An 18270-nucleotide genomic window follows, 5' to 3' on the forward strand; every position below is an offset into this window, starting at 1 on the left:
ATCGATTAAAAAGTTAAACATTTTGAAGGCCTTATCCATTTTTTGTGATTTTTTTTAGTAAGAAGAGAGTTAAAGAATGAAAGAAAGATAATTGTTGTGTGTAAAATTATAAGGTAATTATGTATATATATAGATAAAATAAATATATTAAATTTTTTTTTTTTCCGTTGGCCAACGGCTAGTTTCCTAGCCCAACCACAATCATCCACCTGTCCACCACTCCCGTTTCCCTCTCCGTTGCATCGTCCCAACGCCGCCCACCACGGCGCCGTTACGGCGTTTGTCCGGCGTTTTTGGTCCTCCAGCTAGGCTACAACGGCGTTGGCCAGCACTGTTACGAGTGGTCTTAATGCACAGTTATGATGGCCGAAGTAAAAATGATGTTGAATATATCAATGTGCATTCTATAACCAAAAAAAAAAAGAACAAGTGATTAATTGAATCTTTCACTTGTCCACATAAAGCACATTTGAATGCTTGATTTGTCACCCACTTTTTCAATCTCTTGAATATATTAGAACTGTTCAAAGCAATACATGGTCCGGATATACCTTAGCCCAACACACACAAACAACAAACACTCAAGCCCAACACACACAAACATTAAACCTTCGAATATATATAAATCTTGCAATCTCGTTCAGTTTCGCCCTCTTTTTTCCTGCAAACCCTAACCCTAGTTTTTGAGATGACTATCGACCACGAAGAACGCAAGCACCGTCGATCGTCTGACGAAGAATCTAAAGAGCCGTCTAAACGAAGAAAGGACCGTCACCACCGTCGGCGTCACCATCATTATCACAGTAAAAAAAAATGAAGATAAACGCGGTGAGGTTGGCGAACAAGTTACGGATATGCCGCCACCACCGTCTATTCCGGCGACTAACCTCTGGTCCTATTATGATATGAAGAAGGAGAGATTGTGGAAGAAGACGGTGATGATTACGTGGCTAAGAAGATAGTTGATTCTGATGCTGAATCTGGTAAAATCAAAATGGTCTGTTCGAATTACCCTCACTTTTTTCAAAATTACTAATTATAAAACGAATTTATGTGTAGTTAACTGTAGTTTCTGCTGAGAAATTTACCTTAGTTTGATATAAACTTGAGTTAAAATTTCGATTTGTGTGGTTCGAATTCACGGATTGGATATCTCAGCAGGTAACCAGATTTAAATTTAACCATATGTTATCTAAACTCTAAAATTACAAACTTCAAAAAAAATATGGAGTCCCATTTACATTTAGTGGTGTCCTGTAATTATATTAATAATTAATAATGGTTTGTGAATTTCTTTCCGTAACTAGTGGTGCTAGTCGCCACTAATGAAATATATCTGTTGCTATTTATATTTCTGTAATGGAATATCGGTAGCTTTAGGGTTTGTGTATTGATATTGATTGTTTTCGTTATATTTTGTAAGAAATGGTGAGAAAGGTTAGAGATAACATTGAATCTCTTTTGTTAGAAAAGAAGCCCCCCAACTCACTGGAAAAGGTCGAGGAGGAAAATGTCCATGAATTATTCTTCGCCTTGCTAAGTGTGTTTGTCAGTGTTGATGACTGGTTAGAGTTGGCTTCTATGCCGATGTTGTTTTCAAGAAGTTTTTTGATGCTAAAGATGAAACAAAGTAATTTGTTCAATTGTGGTTTATGGATGCAGGATATATATCATATATGATAGTTTGGTTGGTGAGTTCTTATTTGAGTAGATTGGGGTATAAGGTTGGACTAATTATTGGTAAAATTAGTTTCATTCTGATTCCAAGAGAATGCTAGTCATGCTTCTTATCTAGTTTGAATGCTAATATGATCCATGAAAATTATCCAATGCCTTTGAAGAAGGCAACCATGTTGGCCCGTGGGTGTGTTTGTCAAGAGTTGTCTGACAATGGATTTGTTTGCACAAAAAATGATTTAAAGTATATCAAAACTACCATATTAAAAGTCATTAGTGCAAAGCAGCAACCTCATATTCGTATTGAAGCAATTACTGCACTAAACAATATTATTCACTTATTCCTAATCAAATTTGAAAATGAATTAAAGCGGAAGAGTATAATTTCAATGTATTACTTTGATTGAAAGCGGAAGAATATTATGCACTAAACGATGATGACATGATAGAGGTTGTTTTTCAGTGTATTACTTTGATTGGTTACAGATATTGTGATTTGATAGCGCCACACATACAGTTCCTCTTTGATCCGTTAGCCAATGCCTTTAGAAAAGGTGAAAAACATCTTTGCTATTAAAACAATCGATTTTTTATGATTTTATCTAGGACTGGTGCAAGTGGTTAGCCACAGCCTCATGCACGGTTTATTGATATGTCTCTTCAAATGTTAGTTTCGTTGCTTCTCAATAACTTATTGAGAGAAGATCTGGGTCTGGATTTCGATGATGAGAAAAGTCGGAATGTGTCAATTGCTGCCAAAGCGTGTTGTGTTTTTGCGAGAGTTTTTGAGGACAAAATCTTGTCTTCCAATGTTTTCCTCAATAGAAGGAACAACTAAAGACAAGATTTTGTCCTTAAAAACTATCGCAAGAACACAGAGACACACTCCTCTTTTGCAACACTCGGCACATTTTGATTTTTCTCATCATCCAGATTCATACCCGAATCTTGCCTCAACAGGGTATCGAGGAGCAACAAAATTAACATTTGAAGAGACATATCAATAAATTGCGCATGAGGCTGTGGCTGACCACTTGCACCACTTCTGGGTATCATCATAAAATATTCAATAATTTTAATAGCATAGATGTTTTTCATCTTCTCTAACAGCATTGACTAATGGATCGAAGAGGATCTGTATGTGTGAAGCTATCAAATCACAATATTTGTAACAAATCGAAGCAATACACTCGAGAGAAACCTGTTTTATGTCATTATCATTAACGTTGACAACTTCACAAATGACCAAAATTATACGTTTTTGCTCTAATTCGTTTTTAAATTTGATTGAGAATAAGTGAAGAGCACTGTTTAGTACTGTAATTGCATCAATACGAACATGATGTTGCTGATTTGCACTAATGCCTGTGTTGTGATATACTTTAACTTATTTTCTAGTGCAAAGGAAACCATTATCAGGCAGCTCTTGATAAACACACCGAAGGGCCAACATGGTTGTCTTCTTTAAAGGCATCGGTTAATCTTCATAGATCATATTAACACTCAAACTAGAGAAGAGGTCTGGCCGATTTTCTTTTGTGATCAGAATGGAGCCAATTTTAGCAATAATTAGTGCAACCCTATACCCCTCTTTACTTGAAAGAGAACTTACCAACCAAACTATTATATAAGATCTATATCCCGCATCCACGGACGACCACCATTGCACAAATTCCTTTGTTTCATTTTTGATATTTAATAACTTCCTAAAAACAACACCGGCATAGAGGCGAACTTCATTTGGTTCAGAAGTAACACTGGAGGCACACCTTTTTCTGTTGGGAGAGTACATCTACAAAGTGGTAATTTTGGTATTGAGAGTGGATCATGAGAGGGTTCTCCAAAGGGGGGTGTGTTTTTTTTTTTTTTGCAATTTTTAGTACAAAAAAGGCTGTGTTTTTTGGTATGTGTAATATTAGTTTGCTGTGTTTGTGCTTACTGATATATGTTATTACAATAAATATTGCAGAGTGAGAGATCTAATGGGGATGATATATTTGGAGATTCTCCACCTCGAGTTCACAACTATGTATTTACTCTGTTTTTAGATGATGAAGTTAGTGACATGTTTTACAGACTGTAAAGAGGCTGGTACGATTGTTATGGGGTCACCTGGTGAGGATCCAAAAATGTTAGCAAACTTCTTAGACCCTGATAAGAGGATTAGTGTAAAACAAGCACGCGGTCATCCATTTATCACGGGCAAATGATAGTTTTTGATGCTGACCTGGAGAAATTGCAGTTGTGTTTTTTTTTTTTTTCTGATTATCAGTTTAACTGTCTTTTTATCTGTGTGATTTGGCTTAATAACTTTGGACACGGTTTTTGACATCAGCAGATGACGTGGCAGTTGGTTCTTTTCAGTGGAATGTTTACTGTTCTATTGTAAGATAGCTCGCCACATGACGTTTTTCTCTTGTATTAGTTATTGATGATGAACATCAAGTATTATATCATTTTAAGCATTTTCTTTGTATAATAAGCATTTTACAGAATTCTGAATTGATGTGCGTTTTTTTCCTTTGTAGTGACAGTTTGGAGAAGGTTGGTTTGTCTGTTTGGAGCTTGTGTCCTGTTTAATAATTATTTTGAATAAAGACTTTTAAATGTTCCCTTATATTGTTTACGCCCACTTATCCTACTTGTAGGTTTTAGATGATGAATTCGTTTATATCAGTTGGTACAATACAGATCCCGGTGTTGAACTTCATGATAAAAACGAATAGCCTTTTGCTTTCATAGGTGACTTAAGACTACACAAGTCTTTACATTAATTCATGTTAATTTGTTTCATACATATTTCAAACCGTATTATAATTCTATAAATAAAGCTCTGTTTCGTCATTGTGGATGTGATGATCTAGCATATGTGTTTCTGCTGGAGATTGAAAGCGAGAGTAGTACATTTGGTGAGCTACATACTTGAAATTTGTATTGAAGTCAGCCTTGTTCACCTTTGAATCAGCACGTAAGCTAGATATACTGTTTATAACGCCTTGAAATCACCTTTGAATCAGCACGTGAGCTAGATATACTCTTTATACTTGAAACGTGGCACAGATATTATGGTTCTTAGAAGCAACAAGATCCATAGAACTAGATAAGATGATCTGTTGTTGCTGGGTCTGCTCCTGGCTACTTTCTACACCTTACATGTTAATTTAATCTGCAATTATAATAGGTTAGGAAAACATGATGAATAATACAATGAATATATGTTGATAAATTAAATAAGTAAAATAATAATTTGAAAAAATATTATTAAGAGGATTTTCTTTAGGTTTGATTTTATGAGATTGTTATGCTAAAGTACAATAACTCTCCGACGAAGAGTGATTTGCTAAGGTCATGGTTTCAGTTTTCTCTCTTGAAACACACTCCATTTGTTGTTTCATTCTTGTGCTGAAGTAAAATCTTATTTATCTTGTATCCGTGCACCACAAATTTTGATCCAGATTTAAGTGTAATTTTTACTTATCCACTTTGTTTTTACCAATATTTCCTTTGTAATACACTAATACTGATGATTATGCATGCAGACTCTTTGCGTTCGATTTGTTTGGTGTTAAAAAATGAAATCGAACAAGTTTGAATTGTCGGGTATCATAAAATATCTTTGTTGGTTTTGGGCTTATGGTCAATTAAGATTGTGTGCTCTTATGAGCCTTGAGCAGCTGGGCAATGCTAAAGTTGGTTAAAAGAGTAAAATTGCAACCAAATAATTGAAGCTCTAGTTTAAGAAGATACCTAGAGGTTATGATCCACCAAGGGGGTGATGACATTTCCACTTGATTTTTTGATAAACCCACTAAATTAGTGTATCCTTTGTATAATACCAAGTGTTATGGATAGACATGAGTGAATTTATTATAGAATAAAGTAGAATTATCATCACCCGCCCAACGAAAGTAATGCTATTAGCGTTGTTGCAATAGTTATTATAGAAAAAATTTGCCAAACCTTACTAAATGTACCAAAATACTTTCAGTTGGATCCTTCAACGTTGATTTTATTACATCTAATGTCTGTTATCCATTGATTTATGATTCTGACAATAAAAAAATGTTTTATACAAAAGAAAACAGCAAAGCCTCCTTTATAAGACTCCTCCCAACCATTAAGCCAATGTTTTATTTAACACACCGCCACCCATCATTGTATTTGTTTTCCATCACAATCATTAAGCACATTCATTAAGCACATGTTTTAATTAACACAGCCATATGATCGCATTCTTTCTCATGTCACATTAGCGTATATTTTTCCATCACTAACCCAAGACATTTCTCTGGTGTTGGATTCGCAATTTATTACTTGCACTACTACAAAAAGTGACCTTTGGAACCGGTTTTTAAGGCCTTTGGAACCGGTTTTAGAAGAGGTTCCTATCACTAGGGGTTCCTAAAGTAGAGAACCGGTTATAAAAGAGGTTCCTTTGACTAACTTTAGAAACCTCTTTTTTCTAAAAACAAGTTCCTTTGCTTGATTAAAGAGAAGTGTTTCTAATTAAAAACCGGTTTCTATGTGTTTTTTTTAAAATAATAATAATAATAATCCGTATTCTGGTAGTTGTATAACCAAAACAAGTTCTTGTGAGTTGTGACAAACTTAGTGTTGACAACGGAACAATATTAAAGTTTAATGATAAACTTATATGTATATCAGCAAAGTTGCATATATTAGTAATCTTGATAGGATATATCATATATGAATTCAAATTTACAAAGAAATGTGGATTTCTAACACACGAGTAAACTACTACTAGTATTCAAAAAGATAGTTCTTGATGGCTTGAAGATCTTACTTGATGGCCTTGGAGTTAATGGCTTGATGGATTCTTTTTGCTTAATGGCTGATGCAATATCACTACACAAACAAGTGAAGACATATATAATAATCATAAATTATTTAGTCCCTGCAATATTAAAAGGTATATCCAGTTGCAAAAATTGTTGGATATTTAAATAATATCACATAGCATTTTTTTTTTTTTTTTTTTTTTTTTGAAAAGCAAGAAACTATTATTAATAAAGACAACGAATACAAACACGGCCGCAACCATACAACTACAAGGTTGGGCACAAGATCACGAGCTACAAACTAGGGTGCAAAGGTTGCATCCCATACTAAAAAACTAAATAGATAAATACAAATAAGGATTAGATAACCAAGTAAGCCACTCAATCTTTTTTCCTTTAAGCCTACACGAGATCCATTCAAACGATTTGACTATATCACATAGCATTATAGTCCTTGCAGTAACCAAATTACATTTTATCAAACACATCCGAATACCCCCAACTAATACAAATATATTATGATACATATGTACAACTATTATCAAGTATCAAGTATTGTGCTTAAAGTAAAATCTTACATGAATTTAATTCCCTTGACAGCAAAAAAAGTACTCCGTAACCTATATATAGTCTCCATGAAAAAATTTGATATTAGCTATAACATCACGCTAAACAAGAATATGTGGGGGTTTGTTTAGAAATTAGAAAAGAAAGTGTGAGGTTTAGGTGCAGATATATGAAATTCAAATTCAAATTAGTTTTCTATTTTTCATTTCCCGCTTTTTGATCCCTCTAAAAAATGCAAAATTGAAACCGGTTTTGAATAAAAAAGAGGTTTCAAAAATTTGAAACCTGTTTTAATAAAAAAGAGGTTCCTAAAGTGGAAGTAAAGAAACCGGTTCTTTAGGAAAAAGAGGTTCTAAAGGCTTGGAGCGGTTTTTAGTAAAAAAGAGGTTTCTAAAGTTGATCAAAGAAACCTGTTTCTAAGTAAAGTTCACGAAACCGGTCTCTTATGGTTTTTGAAACATGTTTTTATAGATTTTTTAAAAAACAGGTTCCAAATAGGGTTTCTTTGCTCATTTTTGTAGTAGTGTTGCCCGCTTCCGAAGTGTACCTTGGTTTTTTGTGATAATGTTTTGGCCATCTTCCTCTCTAAAAATCCTATTCAACACCAACGCACGAAACACATTGAAATGGATATTCACTTCGTACGTGAAAAAGTTGCACGAGGAGAAGTTCGCGTCTTACATGTTCCGTCTGTTTTCAAAATGCAGATATTTTTATTAAAGGCTTGCCGCGTATCTTGTTTAATGACTTTTGAGACAGTCTCAGCATACGATCACTTCCCGCTGAAACTGTATGGGTGTATTAGATGACGGTAGATATTTAGATATTTGTATAGAATTGGATTTGTATTCATCATTCATCATTCTATAATTCTATAGCGATAAATAACGCAAAAATAAGGCATATTATTTATTACCTTGGAGTGCAAGATAGAAATCGGCCCATACACCGAGTTCCAAAGTGTATCGTATATGACCCTTGCAATTTCCTTCAGTTTTGCACCCTGGATCTCTTTACGTAAAAAGCAAACCTTCTGTTTTAAGTGCTGAAACCTTCTGTTTTATGTTTCTACAATTAGTAGCATCTGTTTTAAGTGCTATGCAGCTGTATTGAGCCTCTGTTTATGTGCTTCCACAAGGTGTGATTGATGATATTGAAAAGCTTCTTAAAGGTTTTCTGTGGAGTCAATCAGAAAGTTCAAAAGGGAAAGCTAAAGTGGCATGGAAATCTGTTTGTTACCCTAAAGATCAAGGTAGCTTAGGTTTAAAATCTCTAAAAGAATGGAATGAAACATTACTGGTTAAGCAAATTTGGAGGATTTTGACTCAAAAAGAGTCTCTTTGGGGAAAATGGGTCAATGTGGTCAAACTTAATGGGAGAAGTTTTTGGGATATTCAACCAGGTTCTAATGATAGCTGTGGTTGGAAATTTTTAATAGCATTGAGAGAAAAAGTCAAGCCACATGTTTGTGTTGATAGAAGGAATGGTAGAGAAGAGATTTTATGGCTTACTAATGAAGGTAGGAAAGTGGTATTTTCTACACATCAAGTCTGAAGGGATTTCAAAAGCAACAAAAGTGAAGTTCTTTGGCATCATGTGGTATGGTTTAAATATTTTAACCCTAAGCATGCATTTGTTTTGTGGCTTGCTGTTCTCAATAGGTTAAGCACTCAAGACAGAATGCAAGTTTGGTATCCTCATAAAATGTTCAGTTGTGCTTTGTGTGGGAAGACTAATGATTCTGTTAAGCACTTGTTCTTCCAATGTGATTATAGTGCAAGTGTTTGGAATTTTTTGAAAAGCAAATTAGTGTTTAGAGGCCTGCCAAATCATTTGCCAGGGATTATGCAGGATATGGCACAGTACCCATTTTCAAATAATATTTGGTGTATTATCAATAGGATTGTTATTGCAGCAGGGGTGTATTTCATTTGGAATGAGAGGAATTGTAGGCTTTTTGCTCAAAAGGAGAAAGATGCTGCAGTTTTGTGTGGAGATATCAAGGAGTATGTTAAGTTGAAATTGATAACATTCAAAGTTAAAAAGTCTGTTGCTGTGTTGAAAGCAGCCAAGATGTGGGACCTCCAGTGGCAAGATATGGGATTTAGAATTGTTTAGTTTTTTGTTTTTGTGTTCTCTGTTTCTGTATTAGATTGGTGTGTGGTATTTTGTTTTTGGACTTGGGTATGTCCTCCAAAATTAATACATTTCTTAGTTTTTGTCAAAAAATAAAAATAAAAATAAAAAGCAAACCTTCGAATCTATATAACTGTTGCATTCTCCTTCAGTTTTGCCTTCTTTATTTTTCTGCAAACCCTAACCCTAGATTTTGCGATGACTAGCGACCACGAAGAACTCAAGCACCGTCGTTCATCTGACGACGAATCTAAAGAGCCGTCCAAACGAAGAAAGCATCGTCACTACCGTCGACGTCACCACCATCATCACAGTAAAAAACATGAAGATAAATGCGATGAGGTTGACGAACAAGTTACGGATATGCCGCCACCACCGTTTATTCCGCCGACTAACCTCCGGTCCGATAATGATATGGAGGAAGGAGAGATTGTGGAAGAAGCCGGTGATGATGCCGTGGCGAAGAAGATAGTTGATTCTGATGCTGAATCTGGTGAAATTAAAATGGTCTGTTCGAATTCCCGTTACTTTTTTCAAAATTACTAAATTAATAATTGATTTATGTAGTTTCTGCTGAGAAATTGACCTTAGTTTCATATAAATTGTAGTTAAATTTCGATTTGTTTGGTTCGAATTCACGGAACCAGATTTAAATTAACCTTATATTATCTAAACTTTGCAAAACACTGCTAGGGCACTTGCAATGGCAATTATAACTAGCATGTTGGTAACTTTTTATTATTTTCTTCTTTATATGTTCATTTAACAAATGTTTTAAGATCATGTTTGCAACACACAGAAAAGTGATATGCTCCTGAAAAGGAGCTATGCACTCCACCACCAGTTACATCTATTTTCAGGCATACAGTTAAATTATTTAGGCGTATCTTGAAGACTGCTACTACTACTGATGATGATTTTCAAGTAATTTGTAAGAACTGGTTACGTTACATGTCTTGTGTTCTTTCTTTTCACAATTTTACTCTATGATTCATCATTTGTTCTATGTGTTGCTTGCAGGAAACTAATGGTGATGCTGTTGTGCTCAATAAAGAGGTTAGTGTTACCAAGGAGCATATTATTAATGGGTTTAATTATTCGTCTCATAAAGGAAGTGGTTATACCAAGAGTCATCGTGAAGATGATTATGAGGTGAGGGATCGAAAGAGGACCACCTCTAATGGAAATTATACTAAAGTTCATAAAGAATCATCCAGCAAATCTGTTGATGAAAAAAATTGGGAAGATCGGTCTCGGTCTCGGAGCATTTCTCGTGGACCATCTCATCTTGATAAACACAAAGAGGGTGATGAATATTATTATAAAAGCAGGAAATATGATGAAGATGGTGAGATTGGAAGGAATAATAGGATGATGAAAGATTATAGACGTGTCAGTCGGGATTATGTTAGAGGCGGTTCCAGTTACAACAGACATAGTCGGGATCGTAACTATGATGATACGCGGGATGTACGTGGTGCTCGTGATAGGGGAAATGATTACAAACATCATAGACATGAAGACATTGATGATTACAATGATAGATCTAGGAAATATGATGGACAAAAAGATCATAGCACCAAGGTAGATGTAGATACCAAGAAGAGTAACAGGTTTGTTTTCTAATTATATACATTTTTTTAATATTTATCAACAGTGTTGTTCCTGAACTCGGAAATACTTGTGTAGTACTCCGTTTTTGGAGAATTGGTCAAAACTCGGTAAACCCCGGTTATCGGTGATTACTTGGTCAAAAAGGGTTAAAAATCGGTCAAATTTAGTCAAAATGGGATGAATCTCAGTCCAAGTCCCCGAATTCCTGTTTACTCCTTGAGAAGTCCTGACTGATTACTCCCCAAATAACAACTTTTGCAACCTTGTTTATCAACTTATATCTGTTGGGTTTAAATATGTTCTGAAGTTGACTTTTTTTTTTTTTTATTATTATAGGGAGGAGGTTAATGAAGAGGTATATGAGGACATAAGTGCTATGCAAGTTGAAGATAACGAAGAAGAAGAAGAAGATCTTAACAGGATTAAAGAAGAGTCTAGAAGACGAAGACAAGCCATTCTTGAAAAGTACAAGAATACGTCAAAGCCTCAGTCAAATGAGACAGGTAATTCTAATTTTACCTTTTTATGAGTAAAACTAGAAATTTTATGACCCATGTTGACTAATTGGTGGTCAACTATATTGGATTGAACAGTTAATGAAAATTCAGGAGATGAGTCTGTTGGTAGATCACCACTACAAAGTGGTAATTCTGGTGTTGAGAGTGGATTAGGAGGGGGTACTCCAAAGGTGTGTGTTTTTTTTGCAATTTTTCAATTAAGGCTGTGTTTTTTTTTTTTTTTTTTTCCTAATATTAGTTGTCTGTGTTTGTTACTTACTGGTATATGTTATCACAATAGATATTGCAGAGGGATAGATCCAATGGGGATGATATATTTGGAGATTCTCCACCTCGAGTTCGTGAAACGGTAAGTCTTACTGTGTGTATAAATATAAATATATATGTATGTATACATGTATATAGTACTACATGTTTATTACGAGTATTATTTACCAGTTAGCCGTGAAATTTATCAATGAATGACTTTAGTTTCTCTGAAATGCGCAGAAAGAGAGATCGAATGACATGTTCTCTGATGATATATTTGGAGAATCACCAGCCGGTGTAAGAAAAAATGTAATATTCTTCGTTATATTTATGTCATTTAGTGAACTCTTCCTTAAAAACATGGATACATAATAACAACATAAACCTTAACTGATCAAGTTGTGTTATCTTTTCAGGGAAAAGTTGATAATCTCCCCATTCAGAGAAGTGGCCCCCAGGATAACTGGGATGATGCGGAAGGTTACTACAGTAAGTGTTATCTATAATAATTAACCGTTTTAGCACCTTTAAATACACTCGTCAATACGTAAATAAATAGATATAATTAACTTTGATATTGTGATTTTACTTGCAGGTTACCGTTTTGGGGAAATACTCGATAGTCGGTATGAAGTTATTGCTGCTCATGGTAAAGGCGTTTATTCAACAGTCGTTCGTGCTAAAGATCTTAAACCCGGACCCACCGATCCACAAGAAGTAGCAATAAAAATCATACGCAACAATCACAAAACGTATGCACTTTAAATCACAGTCCTTTATCCATTTATCCCAAAAATTCAACCTTTTTTATTTTTGTTTTTTTACCAGGTATGAAGCGGGTTCAAAAGAATTGCTGATACTGAAGAAGTTAGTAGTTGGCAGTTCAAAGAAAAACCCAAAGAAGTTAGTAGGTGCAGGTTTGGAAGACACCGCACCACATTGTGTTCGGTTTTTATCCAAATTCAAGTACCGAAACCATCTTTGTTTAGTATTTGAATCACTTAATATGAATCTTCGTCAAGTTTTAAAGAAATTTGGTCGTAATGTTGGTCTTAGACTAACTGCTGTAAGGAACTATGCCAAACAGATTTTTATTGCTCTAAAACACCTCAGAGAATGTGGTGTTCTTCATACAGACATCAAACCTGATAACATGCTGGTCAGTTACTATATTTATGTTTTTCTATATATATTTTCTTATGTATCAGGAGTCCACCCAAGTGTATCCTAGGTCACCCGATTTGAAAATGATTTTATAGTCACTCAAATTCCAGTACCCTTTGCCCATTTTATATCGAATTTGCTTAAAAGTTCATAGGAAATATAGTTAATAGAGTTAATCCTTTAAAAAAAAAAAAAAAAAACTCAACAATTCTACATAGGTAGAATTTATAGGTAGATATGCCATAAAATGAACAAAATAGGAATTTGAGTGGCCTACAAAATTATTCTCAAAATATAGGTGCCTTACAAAAATAAAATTATCAACTTAGGTGGCCTTTTAATGTATCATCCCGTATTTTATTAATTAGTGTAGACATACTAAATACGATTTATTTTTTATTAGGTAAATGATGCTAAAAATGTGTTAAAGCTTTGTGATTTTGGGAACGCAATGTTTGCTGGGAAGAATGAGATTACACCGTACCTCGTCAGCCGTTTTTATCGTGCCCCTGAAATAAGTAAGTAGCTCAGTTTAATTAATTTAAAATTATTTATTATGGACTAGATCATTGATTTTTTTTATTTTTTTTATTTTTTTATTTTTTTTTTGTGATGCAGTTTTAGGGTTGACTTATGGTCATCCTGTTGATATGTGGTCTGTTGGTTGCTGTTTGTTTGAGCTTTATACCGGGAAAGTTTTATTCCCGGGTGCTACAAATAATCATATGCTTCGCCTGCAAATGGAACTTAAAGGCTCTTTTCCTAAAAAGATGCTTACGGAAAAGGTGCTTTGACTTTGACTTTATTTGACTTATGTGGTTTATGTACATGTTTTATATGAATGATATTTATGATTTACTTTTTTTGTCAAATTTTTTTTGTAGGCAAAATTCATCAAATACCATTTTGATGATCATCTGAACTTTGTTTCCATAGAGGAGGACCCCGTTACTAAGAAGGTAAAATTTCAATTTTTACTTCATGTTCATAATTACCTAATCAGAGAATAGTGGGGTGTTGACCAACTTTGACTTGTACTATATTAGACCTAATAAATCCTCCTTTGGATGGCCAAGTTTGACTTATGACAACTCTGACCAAGTCAAAGCTAGTGGGGACTAGTCGTTTTGGACCTTGTAGCCTTGTAGGTACTAGTCAATGTTGACCATCTTTGACTTTTACTATATATAACCTAATTTGGCCTAATAAATCTATCCTTAAATGACCAAGTTAGATTATGATAACTTCAGAGCTAGTTGGGACCTTGTAGGGGTCCCATCGGATACTAGTTTGACTTTGACCAACTTTGACTTTTACTGTATTTGACCTACTTTAACATGATAACTTTAACTTTGAATGACTAATTTGGACTTTTGATAACTTTGTATTTACTCTGTTTCTAGATGATGAAGTTAGTGACATGCTATACAAAATTTACAGATTGTAAAGAGGCTGGTTAATAATACACAGGCAAAAGGCATCCGTACGTTTGTTACGGGGTCACCTGGCGAGGATCCACAATTGCTAGCAAACTTTAAGGATCTTTTAGAGAAGATATTCATATTAGACCCCGATAAGAGGATTAGTGTAAAACAAGCACGCAAGCATCCATTTATCACGGGCAAGTGATAGTTTTTGATGCTGACCTGGAGAATTTGCAGTTGTCTTTTTTAATTTTAATTTACTGTTGTTTAACTGTCTTTTTATCTGTGTGACTTGGCTTAATAACTTTGAACACGGTTTTTGACATCAGCAGATGACGTGGCAATTGGTTCTTTTCAGTTGAATGTGTACTGTTCTATTGTAAGATAACTCGCCACATTGCGCTTTTCTTTTCTTGTATTCGTTATTGATGGTAGTTTTAAGCATTTTCTTTGTAAAATAAGCATTTTACAGAATTCCAGATTGATGTGCTTTTTTTTTTGTAATTATATGAAATGTGTTACTGTGCTCTTGAATGAGCACTTGATGTTAATTTTCCTCTTTAAAATAAATTATAGATTTATTTTATTTACGAGTCTAATTAATTTTGTTGTAACAGGAAGCTGTCAGTGGTATGAGGTCACACTAGACGGTGCTACAGATGTGTAGTGGCAGTTTGGAGAAGGTATCTTGGTTTGTTTGTTTGGAGCTTATTGTGTCCTGTTTTATAATAATTATTTTAAATAATACCTTTTAAATGTTCCCTTATATTGTTTTTACACGCCCTAGTGAGTCGTACTATCCTACTTGTAGGTTGGTTTTAGATGATTTTAGATGATGAATTCGTTTATATATCAGTTGGTACAATACATATCCCAGTGTTGAACTTTATGATAAAAACGAACAGCCTTTATGCCTCTTTTTAGTTGTATTATATATGTATGCTGTGTTAGGAGACTTGATGGGTGACTTAAGGCTACATAAGTCTTTACATTTATTCTTGTTAATTTGTTTCATACTCTGTACTTATTTCGAACTGTATTATAATTATTGTAATAAAGCTCTGTTTGGTCATTGTGGTTGATCAAGCATAGGAGTTTTCTGCTGGAGCTTGAAAGCAAGAGTACATTTAGTGAGTCATTCTGTTCTAATTTCTACTGTTTTCATATGATTCTAAAAACATGGTCTGATGTTTCCCGACTACTTTTTGTGATTTAGGGTACAGTTTTGTCTGTCGGTCGGCATTTTCGACGTCTGTAAGTATTGAATCTTACTTCCTATTTGTCGCCTTCGACACATGCATGCTTCGTGAATTTTACCAACTCGGTAAGTTCATATGAACATTTACTTGCTCATCATTGCTTCATTAGTGGACAAAGGATGTAACCTGAGTTCACCTTTAACAATTATAAAAATAAAAGAGGTAAATATTATGCAATCTAAGAGAAAGTGATAATGAACTAAAAAGCACGGAATTGAGTGTATTTATAAGTTGTTAAAAATATTGGTGGGATATGCCTGCTAAATATATACAGTACTTACAAAGTCATTCTTCACTTGACCATCTGTTTGCGGTAGTTTTATAATAATGATTATGCAAAAATGATGAATTTTGAGATTCCATATTGCGGGAAAGAAATGTTGCAAAGGTTTTGGCATGATGAACGTTGTAGAAAAAGGGTTGGATGTTATTTGAGGAGGTACCTTAAATGAATCAACCTTGAGTTAAACTTGTTATAGAGATTATTTGTTTCGAACGTTGTAGAAAAAGGGTTGGATGTTATTTGAGGAGGTACCTTAAATGAATCAACCTTGAGTTAAACTTGTTATAGAGATTATTTGTTTCGGATAATTTGGAATAAAATTTAAATATGATTTTAATTTTAATAACGTGTACTATTTTATAATTTTATAAGAATCATCCCATCAACGTTTTGGTAAGACGTACCTGATGGGAAAATAATCACAACGGACAATCTACAAAGCGGAAACAAACCTGTTTGACCAACACTTTCCCGACCCGTATGAACCCGTGAGGAAACTAACAAACAAGCTATATCAAATCCAACCCAATTCAGTCCCCAAATCTGTTCCAAATCAGTAGCCAAACAATAATCAAGCACACACTAAATACACGCGACTTTTTACGTGGAAAACCCCTCAAAATCGAGAGTAAAAATCACGGGACTCGTAAGTCACTTAATGTTCCACTATCATCAACAAGAGAGCAATACAATAATCCTTCTCTAGCTCAACTAGAGGTATACAACATCATCTACTCTTGAACAACAATAATCAACAAGTATATGAAGAAATTAAAGACAAAAGATGAACAACACTACCAATAAACTGCCCTCTGTTCCAGCAGCAAGAACACGAGCTACAGGCCTCTTTAGACAAATTCAACGGTTGAAAATGTTGGCACTGATGTCAGGAAGACACAGCCCAAAAATGAAAAAGATTCAACGGTCGGATCTCCGGGGATCGTCGATTTTCTGGCCTGCTGTCACTGTAGACGGAAATGGAGTTTCACTCTTTTTCTTGATCTATCTCTCTGATCTCTCTTGATAAATACAGCTGCAAACAATTAACATATTAATGCCCCCAGATGTTGACCAGGTCAAACTTCATCTTGGGCCTATTTTGTTGGGCTTGTGCTTCCTCATAAATGGAAAACTTAAATAAAACCCAACAATACCCAACGGCTCTTTTATGTCGTGCACACTTGTTTGTATGATACAAGTACTTGATGTCAGTGGGATCGAAAAATTGTAGTTACTGGTGTCACTACTTAAAAGTTCAAAAAATTTACAACTATATAGTGGTTAGTGGCGGATTAAAAAAAAAAATCCACCGGAGCGAAAAAACTACTAAAGTCTATAATATGCGGAGCATACTTTATAAATTTGAAAGCACACGACATTTTATATAATGATTCTTAGGTAGTAATATATAACAATTAAAAATAATAATAATTATTATATTATTACATTATAATTTATAATAAGTAATAGTAATTAAAAATAAAAATAAAAGTTATAATAATTATAATGATAATAATTGTTATTATTATTATTATACTATTTTCTTAAACAAATTCTCTACTTTTGGCTTCTCAATCAAACTTGGGATTTGTGTGATTTGTTTAGAAACCTAATTGGCTATATCTACACGTGATATATAATACATTGAAAGAAAAATATGTAGCATTAACCATGTTTTATATACTTCATAATAAATTTACCACTACAACACTACTTTTTGATTTTTAAAGAAAATAATACGCAGTATAGTACTACAAGAGTAGTGGCGGAATTTAAACCCGATCACAAATGTGGCGGCTGTAAAATTTTATTAAATTTTTTAATGACAGCTGGTGCGAACACTATAAAAACCTTATTTATTAGTTAAAAAAAATTAGTGTACATTTTTTTTATAAATCTAGCTGGGGTTGGTGCCCCGCCCTGTCTACACAAACATCCGCCCTTATACAAGAGTACAAGGTACGCAAACTAGCCAACTCTTTATTTATTCTCTCTCCACTATTTATTTTTCTCCTTTCCTCCCACCTCCATTCTATCTCTGGTTGCACACAACAAAATTCAATGGTGACACCAGTTAGAAGACTCAATTTTTACACTATATGAACTTATTTCACTGGTAGCATGTGCTACCGGTCACTTGTTAGTAGATCCGCCCATGCTTGATGTATATATATATATATATATATATATATATATATATATATATATATATATATATATATATATATATATATAAGAGCACTCCCTATGGATAAATTATAGGTAGTTACCCGCTAGTTATCCGTCACCACCCATAACTAATCATAGGCAGCACTTAGTTACCCGCTTTAGTTATACGCATTCACCATGGATTTGGCGAGTGTTATATGCATGTGGGACCCTCAATGCTTTAAAATATTTATACTTTGTGCTATATTTTTTGTACATTGTTGGTTATTGGTAATTATTATAGGGAGTGTTTAGTTATAGGATTTTATGGGTTAGTTATAGAATATAATTGTTGATGTGGCGCTGATGTGACAGTTAAGAAGATGAATAGTGTTAGTCACTAGGGTTGACCTAATCTGTAATATTCCGTAT

At 34.2% G+C, this 18270-nt stretch overlaps 2 protein-coding genes and 1 long non-coding RNA gene across 3 annotated transcripts; all 3 read left to right on the forward strand.

Annotated features, from left to right (window-relative positions):
- Window positions 1-632: 632 nt before the first annotated feature.
- LOC139872492 (uncharacterized) lies at window positions 633-4183 on the forward strand. Its single transcript, XR_011767064.1, has 2 exons — window positions 633-997; window positions 3647-4183. It is a non-coding gene; the product is annotated as an uncharacterized lncRNA (long non-coding RNA).
- A 3486-nt stretch (window positions 4184-7669) lies between these two features.
- On the forward strand, window positions 7670-9161 carry LOC139871354 (uncharacterized). The gene is made up of 3 exons (XM_071859072.1): window positions 7670-7841; window positions 8182-8573; window positions 8670-9161. The coding sequence occupies exons 1-3, from the start codon at window positions 7670-7672 to the stop codon at window positions 9159-9161; spliced, it is 1056 nt and encodes a 351-aa protein (XP_071715173.1).
- A 216-nt stretch (window positions 9162-9377) lies between these two features.
- On the forward strand, window positions 9378-15160 carry LOC139871355 (uncharacterized). Its single transcript, XM_071859073.1, has 16 exons — window positions 9378-9686; window positions 9987-10103; window positions 10200-10792; window positions 11130-11296; window positions 11387-11481; window positions 11592-11660; window positions 11801-11869; window positions 11977-12049; window positions 12156-12312; window positions 12389-12719; window positions 13128-13242; window positions 13343-13509; window positions 13609-13683; window positions 14165-14345; window positions 14478-14527; window positions 14766-15160. Exons 1-16 carry the CDS (start codon window positions 9378-9380, stop codon window positions 14793-14795), a joined length of 2598 nt encoding a protein of 865 aa, XP_071715174.1. The 3' UTR covers window positions 14796-15160.
- The last annotated feature ends 3110 nt before the right edge of the window (window positions 15161-18270 follow it).

Source organism: Rutidosis leptorrhynchoides, chromosome 10, assembly GCF_046630445.1.
Source record: "Rutidosis leptorrhynchoides isolate AG116_Rl617_1_P2 chromosome 10, CSIRO_AGI_Rlap_v1, whole genome shotgun sequence".
In the NCBI taxonomy this organism is placed as follows: domain Eukaryota; kingdom Viridiplantae; phylum Streptophyta; class Magnoliopsida; order Asterales; family Asteraceae; genus Rutidosis; species Rutidosis leptorrhynchoides.